This window comes from Galleria mellonella, unplaced genomic scaffold (assembly GCF_026898425.1).
Source record: "Galleria mellonella isolate WM207_F2 unplaced genomic scaffold, CSIRO_AGI_GalMel_v1 utg64, whole genome shotgun sequence".
Lineage (NCBI taxonomy): Eukaryota > Metazoa > Arthropoda > Insecta > Lepidoptera > Pyralidae > Galleria > Galleria mellonella.
The window spans coordinates 8,538,513-8,557,932 of record NW_026442133.1 but is presented as its reverse complement, the minus strand read 5'-3'; the positions used below and the strand labels follow the sequence as shown (position 1 = coordinate 8,557,932).

At 29.4% G+C, this 19,420-nt stretch overlaps 1 protein-coding gene across 2 annotated transcripts in view; it reads left to right on the top strand.

The window, feature by feature from the left end:
- LOC113512351 (hemicentin-1-like) overlaps positions 1-19,420 on the top strand; it is a 118,694-nt gene that overhangs the window by 62,728 nt on the left and 36,546 nt on the right. The window contains exons 2-3 of one of the 2 annotated variants that reach the window (XM_026896178.3): positions 9,091-9,268; positions 13,668-13,928. In XM_026896178.3, the coding sequence (XP_026751979.2) occupies positions 9,091-9,268; positions 13,668-13,928 (439 nt within the window). Of the gene's footprint in view, positions 1-9,087; positions 9,269-13,667; positions 13,929-19,420 lie in introns of both variants that reach the window. The other variant, XM_026896177.3, reaches the window with a different exon arrangement.

Below are 19,420 nucleotides of genomic sequence, written 5' to 3'. Positions count from 1 at the left end.
ATTTGTAATATTAGTATTTTTTAACATTATAATTGTAATAATAAATAGTAATATTAATTAAGATCTTTATATGTATCTGAAATATGTCAAAAATATAAAAATCTTACAGTGACTTATCAATAATAATAAGTTGCAGTAACTATTATAACTGATACATACTGATTATGACTATATAGTAATTAAATAATAAGTTATATTTAGTAGCTGTTATAACTTATTACTGATTACTATTATAAAGTTAGTTAAAGTGTTAAAATTGTTTAGTATAAAATTAGTTAATTTGGGGAATATTCTTATAGGAGTCTATTTAGTCCAAATTGAATTTTTAATTGAAAACGATTCTAACGTCAATGTACGGAAGACAATTCGTTTCGACTGTCGATGAATAACGTAATGACATCATCATGAACCTCTTCATTCTTAGAAAGGCATGTTACGCTCTCGATCTCGGGCTCACGGCTATTGTCGTTAGTTTATCCGCTGGCCTCATATTATTTCTGATTAAAGAATAGTAATAAAGAAGGACTATATCATGTACATTTCACTTGAGTGTTTGCCATAGGAATACATAAAAAACGGCACGCTTTACAGAATGTATTAATCTTGTAATTGGTAGCCTTCATTACGTACACCGTATTTTTTTTTATTTTTGTCGTATTGTTTATACTTTTATTCTTTCGTACGATATAAAAAATACCATATCAGCCACTATATATATATGGTCAAAGTTATAGACAAAACTAAACTATATAAGCAAGGAATGGAATGTGGCACCAAGAAAGTTGTTATATGTAGCATAATATGTTATCAATATAAATAAACTACGAGACGGTCATTTTACAGAACCGGTCCTGGAAGTACAACTCACGAAACGCTATCGAGCGATAGAATTGTAACGATCACAATATCTAAAACGAGGAGAAACTTTTTTCGTTGAGAATAAAAAATCAAGGTGATGATGGGTGCCCAACGGTCGTTAAGGCCGATGGTAGATAGTAGCGCCTTAGCAGGCAGCGCACGCGACCTGGTGTCATTGACCGCGGTTACACGGCTGCGCGCGCGCCGCTTGCTGCCTTTTCAGATGGGTGTCACACAAGCTAGGGTCTGTCTCAATATTTCTTCTACTTTATTTAATACATTTAACTATACATAATGGGAAATATTTTAACCATGATTAAACCACCAATGATTACCTTTTGCATAACCTTGTTTTTAACTAACTAAAATTTTCTGTATTTTATAATTATTTTGTATATTTGTCAGCAGCATTTAATAATTGAAAATAATCGTTAGTTGACATTTTTGTTAATAACAACTAAAAATCGCTTTTATTTTTTAAGGTAATAAAATGCAAATATTTTACTTTTTACTTCTCTTACACAAAGTCATGTCAGCAATAAAATTCATTCATGTTCTAGATTTCTTTTCATAGTCACTAATAATAAGCGTTTAAAGAAATTTGTTATTACTTGTAAGGACATTCAATTTATTTTTATTAAAGCAAATTCATACAACAATCGTTGTGACAAACTAATAACCCTAGCCAAAACCGTTTACATGAGCAACGTTGTTGTCTCAGCCATAGGTATGACAGAGACAGCATGAATCTAATTGTGAGGTTACGAGGCAAGCCAGTATCAAAAGAAAGTGCGCGATATTCAAATGTGTGGCAAAATCTAGTACAATTCATTGACAAATTAAATTAATAATAAACAAAGAGATTTTAACTTCGTCAGTCCATAATGATATCTAAGTTATTCGATATGCTAACAGATTATAAAATATTTAGTAAATATTTCTCCTAAGTTGTAAATAATTTAATACAATTAACATTACATTTTTTCCCAAATTTTTATTACTATTGCTACACGCCTGTTTATGAACTCGTATACAAAAAATTATTGCAACTAAGTTCAAAGTAGCTATGTACCAATGTCTTAAAAACTTTGTCCTTAAATTAAATATCTCATGACGTTTATATGAATAGGTTATTGAAATTAATAAGTATAATTTACTTTATTAATAAATATCATCTAACTAAACCAGACAATTCTTTTATTAAATATTATGACAGCATGGCTAACTATGAACTGTTTAAGTTGGAATATTTATTTTCACACAGATTTTAAAATTAGCTAAAATGTGACAAGTATTCATTTAATATAAGTTTTGGAACGTGTTGTAATGTAACCAAAGATAAAAGTTGCCTTTTATCTTTGGTTACATATAATAAAAACTGAATATCTGCATATTTCTGCCAGTAAGATCTGCGTATAAGGGAAGAATATAAAAGCAATCCCGACCTTAATAAAATTTGTGTTTTACCCTTACATAAAAAGTAACACGTTTATTAAATCAACATAATATCAATATACTGATATATCTACAATACACAAAATTTAAACCATTCATCTTGAAAAACAAGCTGGTCCATGTAAAGCGTGACAATGAGTCGAATGAGGTCGATTCGGAGGCGCAATTACTAGTCTAAACTAAATTATCTTATCTCTTAAAATTAAGATTAGTTTTTGATGGTCCCTAAAATAATCATACCGTGAAATTATAAAAATAAAATATTAGTTTAAGATATAAATTACTACAGATAACACAAAAACTCGGAAATATAGATTATTACTTCCTGTTTTTGTCATAACCCTGTACCGTACGTATAAATAGATATACATATTTATATATAGATAAGTACATGTATCTACATATCTTAGATAAATATTATTGTCAGCTCTATCGATTCTTTTTAACTCCATTTCCTTTGATATGTCACAAAACGTAATAAACATCGCACCGTTATACAATGAATGCTTGTTAGGCCAGAATATTGTTATTAAAATTCACAAATGATATTTTCATGTCTTTTATGTCTTTTTTATATCCTCTATGTCGCGCTTAGATGTTACATACCTACATTAATAAATACTATTATCGTTTACAATAATAAACTAAATGAACACTAGATTTTTTTTTTATATCGTCTACTAAAAAAAACTTAGTGTTATTCAATTTGAAGCGTTTGTGACTATATATCTGTGATAATGATATTGCACCCTGTAAACTATCCGTTTAATAATTTCAATACGATTTATTTCTTTTTACCAGGCAAATTGTAAACTAAACACAATTGAATTCATTAACGGATATAGTCATATTGAATTAAAAATATATATTAAATTATAAAAATATAAATATAAATAAAAAAAAATTACACAAGTGGTAATATGGTGGCTATATATTCGAAGAATTGTTTAATCTAAATTATACAGCATTATTTGATGGATATTAAAAAATTATGTCTAAGGTTATATATTATTTTAAGGTACTTCCAAAAAAGGAGACTTTTGTCCCTATATTAAACAATTACTTTTTATTTTCATATTTATTTCTTTATATTAATGTCAATACGAGTATAATTTTACTTGTCATTTTTCTTTTTAGAGTAAAAAATAGTCATTGCGATGAAAAATTACCTTTAGATTTAGAGTACTAAATTCAAATATTTTCAATATAATGTGTTTACAGAATATCATGTCCTTAATGTTTCGTTCCAATTTAGTTCGCTATTTTTACGAAATAAATTGTACCTACTTGTTAAATATAAAATTTGTTCTTGCTTTGAAAAACAAAAGAAAATTGATGGAATTATTCATGTGACTGATGCCAGTAATTTTCTTTTGTTCCATTCATTGTCCAACTCGCCCGCCCACAGGGTATCGGTTATTTCATGTCTCTGATATTTCAATGAGCTAAAAATGCAATATTTTGTTTTTTTACTGAACAGCTGTTGCAACTTTTATCAGGAAAATGTACTGACGGTATATTAACCTAACAAGGTAATCAATGTCTTGCATCATCAAAATCTACGGAAAAGTACATGTGTCACATATATAAATGCAAATTCAAAATTTCACCAAGTGCCAACAATAAATAATGCAATGCAAACCCTTCCATTGTTCTTCTTAGAGAAAGATATAATTACATAAATTACGCAGACAAAAAGCAGTGTTACAAGAAGCAAGGTAAATGACAACAATAGTCGCCCTTATCGCAAAATAATAATCACCAGCATACATCTTGTTAAAGTTTAATGATGATCAAACTTTAAATATAAAATTATAGTTTCGAACATAATAAACACTCCATTTTTTCCTTGCACCTACCTACAGATGATGAAACGATATTACACATCGTTTACACCACTTACTTGACTATAAACATTTAAAAATATGTATTATTTATTTTACAACAGGAAGCTTCGCTATGTAGAGGTAGGGGGAGGAGGTAGTTCATCTCAAATTTGTATTAATATCAAGTTGTAGAAGTATCCAGGAATAGGAGGAAGAGGCACGAGTCTTTGCCAACTTACTTGGTTAATCCCAAATTATTATTGATAATATTTTATGAAACCTACTTGTTACTCTAAAATCCTAACATTTATGTTCCCCGTTCTAAAATTAACATTTCTTCAATAAGAAAGTGCCTGTTGCGAGCCGGGAGTACATTTGAATATACTATAAGGAAAAAACTGTTAAGAATTGAACCAGCATCGAATTCTGAGAATATTTGTGGAGGTTTGCCTGTAGGTATACATATGGCGTCTGTCTTTAATGAATAAATACTGTTTGTGAAAGTGGCTTTTTTTTTAAGTTATTACCATTTACTGGATATTTTCATTTAAATGCTACCTACTGATAATCTTATGATATTCTAAAAAAGTCTTAATGGATAATATCATCAATTTATTATAATATTATATGCATTATCTATAAACCAATATTATAAAAAAAAATATAATTTTATTCATAATGGATGAACTCAAAAATATTTAAGCGATTTTAAAAATATTTTCACCTATAAAAAGTTATATCAGCTAGTAACATGGACATATTTTATTTAAAGAAGCCAATTTTTTATATGTTTTTTATTATCTAAAAGAGTTTGACGAGCTAATGTTGGCACTGCCGCTACAAAACGATTTAGGAACTAAAATTAGAAATAGCAATCAGTTTGTCAAAGAAAAGTTTTACCGATCTAGTTATTAGAAAGCAATCACGTTACGTAATGCCTTTTTATTACAATTATACAATTAGCAGTTATTTGTGATCCGTTCCCGCAATATTTGTTATAATAGGAAATTATTATATAGGAATGAGGTTAGAAAAGGACCGTTACAAGAGGCGCGATAAAATGGCGACCTATGCCCAGCAGTGGATTGATGTAGATTGAATAAATAGATAGATAGGAAATCATATCCCTAAAAGATGTAGACTGTGTTTGATGTCTATGTTGTCTATATACATATATAACGGGAAATTAACTAACTCGCTCTGTTTTGCCGTTTTCGACTACTGTTTAGACTTCATCCGGAAATATATAGACATTGGATAAAAAATGAATATAAGTTTTAAAAATAAGACTTGTATTTTCTTTATTAGTGAAAAATATATTTAACTTTATACGTAAATATAACATAAATTAGACACGGTATGTTTTATGTATCTAGAAGAACATATATTTGCTCGCCTACTTCTAAAATCCACGCACAGAGTTGTGGACATTAGTTAATATAATATTGTAAAGAGAAAGTGTTTGTTAAAGTTTGGCGCTTTAACTGCTCAATCAGTCATCATCAAGTTAGTCTTAAATATACTTATATATCTTACTAGCTTTTATCCGCGACTTTGTGCACGTAACCGAACTATGTTGATTGACCGTGATAAATAGTAAATTACATCTTTCTCCATTTCAACTAATATGTGTACACCAAATTTCATGACGGTTACTGATTGTTACATGTTTTTATACATTTTTCCATATGTACTCGTAAGAACTTTTATTGATAGATTGGTCAGTCTAAATCTAGGTATGTATCTATCTATATTACAGAGTATTACTAATTCTTCATTTAATTTAATTTATTTCGGCCTGAATATGTAACAGACAGACAGATGAACTTACTGTTACATAAAAATGTATTACCTATGTGAATGTCTCCTTACTATCCTCAAATATATATATATATATATATATATATATATATATATATATTAGTATTAGTGTTCGTTTAGAAGTCACAGATGCGTGTACATAGATATGTACATATGCACCTAAATATAAATGAAATTGTACAACGTGAAATATGATGTATAAGTTATAAAATATTCCATCCTTATCTGCATATTGGTGAAATATTATGAAGCGAACGACGAAAAGATATGAAGATTGTTTATGATGTTTATTATACTATATATATAGTTATGTATGTATATAAGGGTTCGTATGTGGTTATAAAACCCTGTTCATAATTAACTGAAGAGGTCGTTTTAAACGCATTTTGCCTTATTTAATATATGCCTTATATACATATCATTTTAATTTTATTAATTTGTAATATTTCAATGTGCAATAAACCGTTGTAGCGTAGTAATTAAGCAAGTTGCTTCGCATAAATAAACATCCGGGTCCGAACCTCGTCGGGCCATTATAGGAATTGAACGTTTCAGAATTAATTCAGCGTTAGGGATTTTGGGTTATACTCTCAGATGTTTCGTCTCGTTTCTCATGGTGAAATGTATCCAAGTTTGTGAGCCGAACAGTTCAGTGTTTTTATTTATTACAAGCGACACGATTCGTATGGGTAGATAAAATTTTTGAAAAAAATGTATATGCTGTGTCACTTGCTGAGTTTGAAATTTCAAATTTGTTGAGTAGTTTTTGAGTTTATCCGTTACAAACAAACCAACAATCTAATCTTTCTTTTTTAAAATTTTAGTATAAATTGCGACCTACCAAAATTTCACGCGATTAAATAGTTGCGATTATTGTAAGCCTTTTTTTTTGTAAATAAAATAACTTCAGTCTGTATTACTCGCTGAACTAATAGCTTTTTATTGGTGAAAGAATTTTTAAAACCTGGTAACTATGTTTGAGTTTATCAATTTACAAAGAGAAAATCAAATCTTTGCTCTCTATAATATTAGTTTATATTATTCTGTTAACATTACAACTACAAATGTTTGTATTTTGATATGTAAGAATTTTGTTAAATTAGGAAAAAAAAACAAACTATAATAGATGACCTAAAATACTTCAATTTACTTAATTAATTAATCTTCACTCTAAGTCCTTTACGGGGCGAGCAAATAGAGCCGACTCTGAAAAGCCTTTGTTCTAAATATGTACATGTCTTACTCCATACGCTTTCATAAATCTCTCAAACAGCACACCTTCTATGTCTGATCATGATAGGTTAGAATATTTCTTTTCCATGAAATATGTTCACATAGGAAAACTTACAACAGTATATAGTCTGATGGTAATGATATAGTATTCCACATTTAGTAGTTGATACTATAATATTGAGCACACTCATGTATAACGGATATGTGTTTTGGTGGCAATTTGTAGCATATGTTCCTACTTGACGTTTGTAGTATGTACTTCACGCAAACATTAGTCCGGTGAGATGTTCATAGAACAATTTAGGGACTTACACAATATTATCCTCTACTTACTATATACATAGCATATATTTTGATTGGACGAAGACTGTTGCGCCAGCTAGTAAATTAGTAAAGAATATAATAAATAAACTAAAAATAAAGATAAAATATCAATAAATGGTCGTTGTTTTTTTAGAGAAGAATAATAAGTTCTTTTACAAATATTTTAAAAATGAAAGTTTGTAAAGATGTTTATATGGTTATTACTCAATCACGCTTAAACAGCTTAACGAATTTTAATGAAATTTTGTACACTGGCAGGTTATATTCTATCTTAACATATATAATACTATATGTACAGATTCAGTAGAGCAAGGGCGCGAGAACAGCCATTATCTCATAAGTATATTATATTAAAATATTCATGATTGTTTTTTAGTGGTTTCATCTTTATTTAGAACTTCATTGTATGTAGTCCGAGATCAAAAAAGTTTGCAGTATGTACCATATACAATTGTGTGGTGACCACAAAATATTTCATGAAAGTGAACAAAGCATATACATACTTAGATAACATTATGTACTTAGGTAATTCTTTTTCTTTCACTATTTTAACGCAAAATTTTTTTAAAATATACATATAGTCAGATGTTTGTTATTCCTTCACGTAAAAACTACTGAATGGCTTCTAATGAAATTTATTACACGGACAGATTGTAACCTAACTTAACATTATTACGTGGTTGAAACCGCGCGATACAACTAGTTTATAAACAAGAGACGACGGAACCATTATGGAATAGATAGATTTCCAAATGTATACTGCATAATGGCAGTTTTTACTAATGGAGGTATTTGCCATGAAGATTTAGATGTCACAGTACGTAGTCCTAACCGGTCAAAATTAGTCTGAATATTTCTAGCAACAGCATACTGTCACATAAAAAGTGCCATATATAGATTTTATTTTTATTGTAATCCGATTGCAAAAAGTCAATTGATGACGGTATTCGAGTATAATTTATCTATGCAAAAAGTACGTCCAGATCTTCGACGCATATGTAGTTTGTACTATAGCTCGATAATTTCGATTCTATAGTTTTGTTTCAATAGAAATTAGTAAAAATGTGAACAAACGAAAAATTTACCCAACCATAAGATGCTGCTGGTATATAACACAAGTAGTAGTACAAATAAAAAAAAATTATTGTTTCGATTTTTTATAAATTTCATTTACTGTTTTATTTTCAGTTTTATCAACTTTTTATTAGTTTCTATTGAAAATAACTATACATAATATGTATATTTTGTTTCAATAGAACCTATAAAAACTATATAACGGTTATATATTGTCTGTTTTATGAAATTTATTTTATAGAGAAAGACTGTTTTTTTATGAATAAATGATTATCTATTGTGACTTAGATTTAGACAAAATAATATCCTTTTTACATTACTTTACTGGCAAAAATAAGTGTTCATAATGAGTTTATAATTAATTAATAAGGCAAATTCGTAGTAAAGGGTGGGGAAGGGGGATTGTTAATAATGGGATTTATCGGATTTATCGAGTCGAATAAATATACTTGTTTTTAAGACGTCATATCCACTTATTAATTAAATTATTTTTTAGCAGGATGGACAGTCCGGGCAGAAGATGAGCAGCACGACGCGCGAGAGGGCGATGACGTCACGATGCAGTGCCGGTTCTCACTGGAGCCGTTCGAGTCACTCACATACTATTGGGTTCGGAACACGGCAAGCGGGCATGACAATGTGGCCATTGGCGACATACCCTTGGAGACTAACTATCAGTAAGTTTACATGACTTAATATTATTATTCAAAGAAATTCCTAATTTCATAAACAGATTTTTAACGTTGCAAAATAGATAATAGTTGAACTAGTACAATTAGTTTTTACTTAGGTCTCACTGTAACCCTCATTTGAATAAGTACTGCAAATGGATTATGTTATTTATTTGCAGTGCATTTAATAAAGGAAAACAACTCATTTAACCATATTCCAAATTTTTAAGTGTATTTTTAAATGTATGTATTAAAATGTAAGGAGTAAAAAATTAAATGTTCTAGACACCCTTAAAAAAATATATTATTCCTGAATAAGTGTCCTCTACTTCTAAACCAACAACTTGGTATTAATACGAGTAGGTTATCTATAATGCAATATTTTAACGTAGCTGCTTAATGTTTATGGAATTGAAATTAGTTAAGTTTGTTGACAGCCATTACTAGTTTTCATTAGAGAGGTTCTTAATTCGTTTTAAATTTCTAAAAAAGTGAATGAAAATTTGAGAAACAACTCTTAGTCTTGTGATATAAAAGACACCTTGAAAGGAGTAAAAATAAAACTCTATATATATTATATAGTATATATAGTGATAATTGTCTTTCGTTTAGATCATCGTTGGATAAACATGTCAGATAAGCTTTAGGCGACATCGAAATAGATCAAGCAAGAAAATTCTTGTTCTCTTTTAATTTTTGTCTTTATTTACGGTTTTTTTTTTAACTTTCTTTTGACTTTCGTTGCTTGATAATATTCACGAACAAATGTGTATGTAGTTTGTATTACTCTTTTACGGTTACCTATTCGGTTCTTTGATCTAGTGCTTATTCTGTTCAATCTCTTGTTATGTGCTTTTTGTTATTTTAGTTTAATTCCACCTTAATAAATTTACCCTGTTTTTATAGTCCCGACAGGTAAAGACGCCATCGACAAGATACTATTTCACTTTTATAAAATTGCTCCACTCTAAAGAAAACAAAGTAAAAATGTATAACTATTATGAAACATAATACAGATATTGTAAGAATATCAATATGTTTATCGGTTTAGTTTACGTTGAATATTTCCTATATTCGTATATGTAAGAATATTACTATGGGATTATATTAAATATCATTTTAATATTTATTTATACATATTTAGATACTTAACAAATTGTTGTTAAAAGTTTCCTAAGTACACATTATAATAATTATAATTGTAAAAATAAACGGATTGTATTTTTGTCGAGAATGTTCTAAGAGTGAAATTCGAGCTCATGTAATGGCCACTCAAGTTAAAGTCCTGGATGGTCCTGAATTTGGCAATATTTTAATTTGGAAATATAATTAAAATGTACTGGTAGTAAAGTCTAGTCTACCTTGACCGTTCATACTATTATTTTTTGTGTAGGTACAATAAATATTTTGAAACATACAAATAAAATCATTATTCAATAGATAGTAATTAAAGAAGTAGCCGCTTACTTGTTAAGAGCTAAAAGTTGTCTTATATATTGTATTTAAAAACTGCGATGTCACAGTGCACAGTCTACAAAAAACGATCGACTTGAATTGTGGCAAAACCAGCTATTTTGATTAAAAAAAAATAGTAATTTTATTGAACGGATTTTGATAAAATTTCTATGGGACCAATCTACTAGGAGTTCAGATTCTGCCTGCATCGAATTAAATTTAATTATATGGTACAATGATTATTAGAATATGTAACACATGAAAATGTGAATATTGCCCAAATTCCATTGCGGAAAGCATTTTATAAAATGCTTTCTTCTATATTTCGGGGACATCCTCTTTTGGGGATTCAATGTTAAAATTACAGTTAAAAGAATTCACCGAAGTTGGATGAAGATCACACTTTCTTGTCAATAACTACGAGACTAAAGACGAGAAAATAGGTGTTAAATTAACAATGACATAGAAATGTTCCTTAATTTTTTTATACAACTTAGAATGGCAAACAAGTTAACGGCCCACCTGATGGAAAGAGATAACCGTCGCATGTAGACGTAAATATTAACGTGGTAATAACAGAGTATAATACTGTGTTGCCCATGACACCCATCATATGTACCTTGCCATAGTATATCCGCAAATAGTAAATGTTATTTCACTTCAGAACAAGAGCTATTAGATTAATACAATTTTTGATTTAAAAAATTAAGGTTAATGTATTTACCTGGTAGTACGTTCCTACGGGATAATTTATGATCGAAAGTCACGGAATCAGTATACTCTAAAATCGGTACCACAAAAATAATATTATGAAACGAACAACTTCCGTCTCACCGACGTCCTTGAAAAGTTTGCATGGGGCAGCCATGGTATACTTATAACATTATGATAAACAGCTAATCTTTATCTAGGTAGCCCATCGAGTTTGCAACTTGTTTGCCAATAACAAATATTAGGTTGAACGGGCTTATGTGTTCTGGAACTCTATTACGTCAAACGTCGTGTTTATGTATCGAGATAGCCATGTATAATTCAATATAGAATTACTAACGACTTGATGGTTTTGTCAATGTTGGCTTAAGATGAAAATTATTGTAATTTTTATGTAATCAATGCAAATGTGAAAACAATTCCTTTCGTCATTTCGTAACCAACAATAGGGAGAACATCCTTATTAACAATCTTTATTATTCATAAAGCTTATGAATTCATGATTCGGATATTTTTTTTTTGAAATCTCATTATTTCGTTGCATTACAATGAACTAAATATAATAATATTAAAATTAATACTATTACTATTAATCTCTATAAGTGAGAACATTTGTCATTCCTACCAAAGTCGAGAGAGGCACTTGAGAATCTTATAAAGAATTAAAAATCAAGTACTAACATTCGCTAAAATTAACTATTAAAGCTTTACTAGGTAAAACTTCTCGAACTAAGATGGTGCTCTCTCAGCTTTGTCTAGGTGGGCGCATATTATAATAATAGTCTGCCTCTGTAATAAGTATAAATGATAACTATTATGCAGTACATACATAATTTTATATAAATTATTCAAAACAAACACAATAATTGTATTAATGCGTTTGTAATGAGGAAAGAAACTTTAAATAAAACGTCTTCTCTTTTTTCTTTTCCTCTATAAAGAAAGATGGGTATTTTCATGTATTATGTTATCTGTGAAATGAGTATCACAGGTAATTTAATCTCATACTCAAGTAACATTATAAGGATAAATTCTCGGGCATCATATTTGTTGCAAATAAGGAATTGTCTATTTATTATTGTAAGATATAAGCATTATATAATCTTTTTTTTTAATTCTATGTTTTAATACATCAGAGTCTGTAACGATTATATTGTAATTTATAATACCTAAAATAAGAAATATCGTGATATACAATAAATTTTAGATTTTCGTGGTTGTTTTTACACTTAATACCTATGTACAATTGACAAGTTCTAATCATGATTATATTTCATTATGTGTATTTTTTCTTAATGGATGATAATTGAATGGTAACCCCGCCAGCGTATACCATTAGCGCAGGCGGGGTACCAGTAAATGATGATACCTGAGAATGAAAAGGCAGGTCAGTTAGCCCATCGTGATAAATACACCTGAAATTCAGTACGATGGTTTCTAGGGGAAACCACGTGGAGATCGACCTGATAAGGTATATTACTAGCAATGAGACTGATAGTCCACATTACTGGCAATTCACACCATTATGTGTATTAAACGCAATAGAAATGTTCATTACTTTTATTTTTTATTTTAAAAGGTTCGAATAAAACAATAGGCATATAACAATTAACAATTGGCGAAAATATCGCGGTTCATACACACACAAAATAAAAAATTGAGAATCTCCTTTTTGAAGCAAAACAATATATTCCTTAGCGTACAGGACGTCTCGATAATGTAGTCAGTTTAGTAACATCATGTTACTGTTCGTATAGACATATACATATCTGTAATGTGTAAATGATACGTAAACCATACTGAATATATTGTGTTTCAATATATTACTGCCGGAGTAGGTATAGAAATTTACCTTATAAAATATCTCAAATCAATTCCGAAGTGTTTCGTTTTGTAGTTTTAAAGTTGTGATACGTTTACTTTATGTTAACCGACTTAAAAATTTAAAGAAACCTTTAATTAATTAAAGATATTTTACATGATATTTTCCCCAGTTGTGAATAGACCTTTATGATATTTTATGTTGCAAAAACAATTTCATTTCAAAATTGTTTTATTACTAATTTACTTAAAACAGTCTTTCTTTGTTTAATTCCTAATAATAATAAAAATATAACTCGATACAGAAATTCTAATGCTTAGTGATAACTTGTTTTTTTTTTATATAATATTGTTGATAATAAAAAAATAAACTGTTATAATTTCTAGGGCTTAATAATAATTTGTCTTTTCTCTTTAGAATATCGTTCGCGCCGACTGAGGGTAGATACGACCTGATGGTGGCGAACGTGTCATACGAGCGCGATAATGGAAGATTCGAGTGTCGGGTGAAGGCAGGCGGCTCCGGGCGTACGCTACACTCCCAGGGGCACGCGCTGACGGTGCTAACGCACCCACGCGCCCCGCTCCTCACTCCGGGCCCGCATGCTCAGGCACAAGAAAATCGAGAACTTAAACTCGCCTGCTCCAGCTCGGGAGGATCACCGGAGCCATCAATTAAGTAAGTTTGGAACAAAGTATTTTAATTAATCGATATTATGATGTTCCATCAAGAAGTCACAACACGATAAAATTGGAACATTTTAAAAAAAAAACCGAACATATTATTATATATATTCTTTGTTGCACTTGTAAGTTACATATAAAATAATCTATTTATAAATGTTGTGAGCAAGGGTGGACTTATCTCTGACAGAGATCTCTTCCAGTCAACCCAGTACAGTAAGAAAGCATTTCGTTAGCGGGCAGCTGAAGTGCTACAACTATTAATACATAAACAAATATACAGTTAAATAAAATATTAAAATATATAATACAATATTACATAAATACATACACTATAAATACATATAATACCTACCTACTTATATAATAAATGTTAAAATAAATGAATATACTACTTACATTAGAAATTTCGTTTTATAATTTTAAGATTTGACAGTTCAATTAGAAAAATATAAAAAAAAATATTACTCAAGGGAAAGAAAATGCGATTTAACCTCTTCTTGAAAGAGGGAATAGAGGGACTCTCTTGTATGTGGGAAAGGAGTTTGTTTATTACCGCATCATTAACATAGCTTATACTATGGGAATTAAACAAGTAATTGATGTACTTAATAACTTTTTAAATATATACTTATAATATATATGAAAAATCAACGTAGTTCATAAAAATAACACATAGAGCCCCAGATAAACAATTATACTTTTGAATACAAATTTTGCATTGTAATCGAACCCATAATGGGTTCGATTTCTATACAATGCAAAATCCGAAGATGAGCATGCTTAAACTAAGCTACTGCAATATATACTACATCTATTGAGTTTATCTTATTTATCTAATGTGTGCCCGATTAGACTCCTTATCGTTATTTGGGATCGGTGATAAAGGAAATGAAGAGAAACATTTAGATGCATTTTCGAGACTCACATTTTGCAAAATAGGCCTTAACCTAATGCAAAACAATCAACTGATATTTTTATTGTATCTAAGACCTATTCAACGATATTGTGATCAGTATAGAGATTAGAGAAGTCTGTCACAAAAATGTTTCACTAGTAATTACTTTGTTGTTGTTAGGATGAGAACCGAGCCCCATTAATTGGTTGTTATAATGATAGTTATACGAGTATCTTGATGGGTACAAGAAATAATTATCAATAGTATTTGTGTCTAAAATCATATAGTTATGGTATGGTGTCTTACCTATCTACATATAAAGACACTTTGAAATGTGACGTAGAAGTGATACGGTTTCTATTTGGTTCTACGGATGGGTTTGATCCAATTAAGCAATAAATAATGTATAATACTTATTTATATTACTTTATCAATTAGAATGTGTGTACTACGAATTAGAAGGACTATTTATTTATAGACTATACTTAAAACACTATTTGGCCATAAACAGAAGTTATATAAAATATGTATTTGTTAACTTTATGTACTCATAGATAATATTAAATGTTATTTCTTCTAGTTCCTGACTTGTGTTTTCTAAATATCAAATCACAACTTAGCGTAACGAATGTAATCCAACATTACACGTTGCTTGACAACATAATTAACTAGTCACATAGATAATTTTATCCGAAGACGATATTATCATGAACACAACTGTTATTACTGATATTCATCTAGGTTTTTTCTTACGGTTAGGTAAATAAAGAAGTGTACTCCTTGTAATTAACAAGACTTAATCAAATTGCTCCATCCAAAGATTGCTTGGGAGAGATCGCTTTCAAAGATAAGGCTTTATTTGTATATTTACTTTTTATAATTAATTACATTAAGATATTATTGGTATGGGAGTTGACAATAAAGAGTATTTCTAACTGTAATTTGTACCGTAGACGTATTTTTTTTTACATTTATTATTAATTTTCTGATGTTCAATTTATTTAGGGCACGGACAAGAATGCATGTCAAAAAAAAAGCACGTCTAAACAGAGTGTTTTGTCCTGAATTATCATATAAATATTTCGGGCCATGCTAGAAGCATTAAACCACTGGTTAACTTACATGGTTGTTAGTAACTAGCGCTGTGTAATATGCCCAATATGGTACTTATTTATATTAGTTTTTTTTAATCGCGCAGCATACAAAAGTCATGAAACGATATAACATTACAAAATTATATTTTATTTATACGGGAAACTATTGATAAAATTCACGTCGTAAAATGAGTTTCACGCTACAACTTTTGTAATGTAAAATATACTTAATAATACTAGTCTAAAAACACTCTATACACTTTTACTAAGCTATTTTTGGTAAATTAAGTAAATGTTGGTAAAAACGAATAAGAATTTCAATTAGGTACTACCCTATTCACAGTTAATAATATTAAACGTTATTACGTATTAAGAATAGCGTTGGTAGAGATGAAAAAAGCAGATAAATGTGGCGATAAATTTCATGTAGGCAGCGGATGGATTCAATTAGACTTGGAATTGGGGAGGAAAAGCGGGGACGGCCTCAATGAAATGATATGACCAGTAGTAACGTTCCGATATGTCTCCAATGAAAGCCCGAAAAGCGATCATGGCATGGCGGTGAAACTTTATATCCGAGCAACGGTGAGAAATGTGAAATAGAAATGTATGTATTATTAGGTCACAAACAATTGACGGGGTTGAACAATTAGGTAATTTGAAATATATTCGATATTTCAAGACTTCTGACAAGACTTGAATCCGTATTCTTGAGCTGTCCGTGTTGTGTATTTTTCTAATTACTCCACAAAAAAAAATTTTTTTTTCGGTTATTTACCTAAAGGTAGCATTAGTACTATATATTTACTATCTACCCTACTTTATTAGGTCACAAACAATTGACGGGGTTGAACAATTAGGTAATTTGAAATATATTCGATATTTCAAGACTTCTGACAAGACTTGAATCCGTATTCTTTAGCTGTCCGTGTCGTGTATTTTTCTAATTACTCCACAAAAAGATTTTTTTTTAAAGATATTTATCTAAAGTAAGCATTTATACTATATATTTACTATCTACTCTACTTTACCGATTACGTACATACACATTTTAGTAGGTATTCTAATATCTGTAGATTGTTGTAAGCGAATTAAAAATAAACTAAACATATTTCGTCATAATCGTAGAATAGTGACGGATCTTTATCTGCAATCTTCGTCAGATCCGTCAATATTCTACGACAATGACGATTTGTCAATTAAAATAATTTTACTTCCATATATTTCGTAATAATGTCTTCCACATTCCTCATTGAAATATTTTTTTATTATGGAATATGATCTTTAACTAGATCTAATGCACTTTGCTAGTTTAATAATATGAAACAGTATATACTGACTGTGCCAAAGACTTCGTTTGTGTAACCTGGGACAAGTTAGTCATAGTACTAAATTTATGAAAAATTTTGTGACGATTTATTAAGGCATTATAGCACCAAGATATAAGAAACTAACTACCATATTTTATATTAGTAAAAAAATAAAGATTATGAAATAAATAGATAGACTTTCACTATATAATGTTAATAGATATAGAATCGTAATACGTTTTAGACATTTTGCTTTGTCTGGTGCTGGCATATGTAGGTAGATGATAATTCCTTAGTATTTGAATGGTTTTCAACCAACTTCAAAAAGTTCTCTCTTTTAAAAGATTCTCAATTCGGTTGTATTTTTTTAAGATTGTTATTTCATAATTTCGTCAGTTATAAACCAATTTCTAAAATTATTTTTTTATTTGTAAGAATATATTTATAAATTGGTTGCATAGAAATTTTATCAAAATCGATTCAGTCTTTCAGTTTTTTACTCAAAATAAATGGTTTTGATGTTGGGATTTTTTTTGTTAAACAGCCTTAATTATTCGTCTGACATTATTTTTATTATATATATGTATGTATAATGTATATGAGTAATATATATATATGTTATTTATATATTTTTATATTATTGTATTTATATTTGTTATTTTTATACAAGTATACACTGGAATTTTCATAACATGTAAATACCATATATTGTTTTTTTTTTCTCATTTACTTGCTCATTACGTTCTACCATCAATTATATTTTCTATTATTCCTGTCTACGGTCGACTGATATATAGCACCATATGGTGTTAAGTCCGCCATTTGTACTGTTTATTATCATCGTATCACCCGTTAACCGTTCACTATTGAAAATAGGCCTTCCCCTTTTTTAGATGTATTAAAGATTATTAAACAAATAAATATTGTAATAACAACCTTAATTTTTATTCCAATAACACCTACTTGTTCGTTAGAATCGAAGCTAATGTAATAAAAGCATTGAACTGTATGTAAGTTAATTATAGATCGCTGTTCGGTTCGGCATTTTACTAATGTACTGCTCTCATTTTTATTGGTTTTTAATAAAATGTGCCTAGTCTCGAAAACGGAATGTAAGCAATATATATAGTAAAATAAGAATAGGCACAATTTAATTCTTTGCAGCTTACGAGTATAATGAAATAGAATCTGAAACACCATTCTCTATCTATGAATTCAAAATTACGATGTGGCCTGCTTGATAATACCTAGTTTTGTTAAATTATTAAATAAAAATTGTAGTATTAAAGATAAGTTTAAAAAATGAACCCAAATATCTGAAATGGTATTATATAATATTTTTTTTTTATACAACTTAGAATGATAAACAAGCTGACGGCCCACCTGATGGAAAGTGGTAACCGTCGCCTATAGACATGAGCAGTACCATGGACATAACAGAGTATACTGTTTCGCCCATGATACCCCACATGCGTTGACATTCCTGAGGACTCAAGTGTTATTACTCCGTACCCAGTAATTTCACGCCATATCCCACCCTTCAAACCGAAACACAGCCATGCAAACACAACTGCTTTACGGTTGAAACACGAATGGGACAGAGGTACTCAAGTAACCGACTTTCGTACAAAGTCTCCCTCTGGTTTATATATTATGTAAGTAGTATATTCATTTATTTTAACATTTATTATATAAGTAGTATTTATTATGTAAGTATGTATTTATAGTGTATGTATTTATGTAATATTTTATTATATATTTTAATATTCTATTTAACTGTATATTTGTTTACGTATTAATAGTTGTAGCACTTCAGCTGCCCGCTAACGAAATGCTTTCTTACTGTACTGGGTTGACTGGAAGAGATCTCTGTCAGAGATAAGTCCACCCTTGCTCACAACATTTATAAATAGATTATTTTATATGTAACTTACAAGTGCAATAAAGAATATATATTATATATTAAAATTCAAATAATTTTTATTCAAATAGACTTGTTTACAATTATTTTATTACAATTTCAATCGACTTTTTTATATCTACTGCAGGGTTTGAAAGTTCTGTTGAGAATATCTGTTGAGAAGAGCCCGCAAGAAACTCAACAGTTATTCTTTTAAACTTTCTGAACCCTACAGTAGATTTAAAAAAAAAAGTCGATTTAAAAGTGCTTGTAAACAAGTCTACT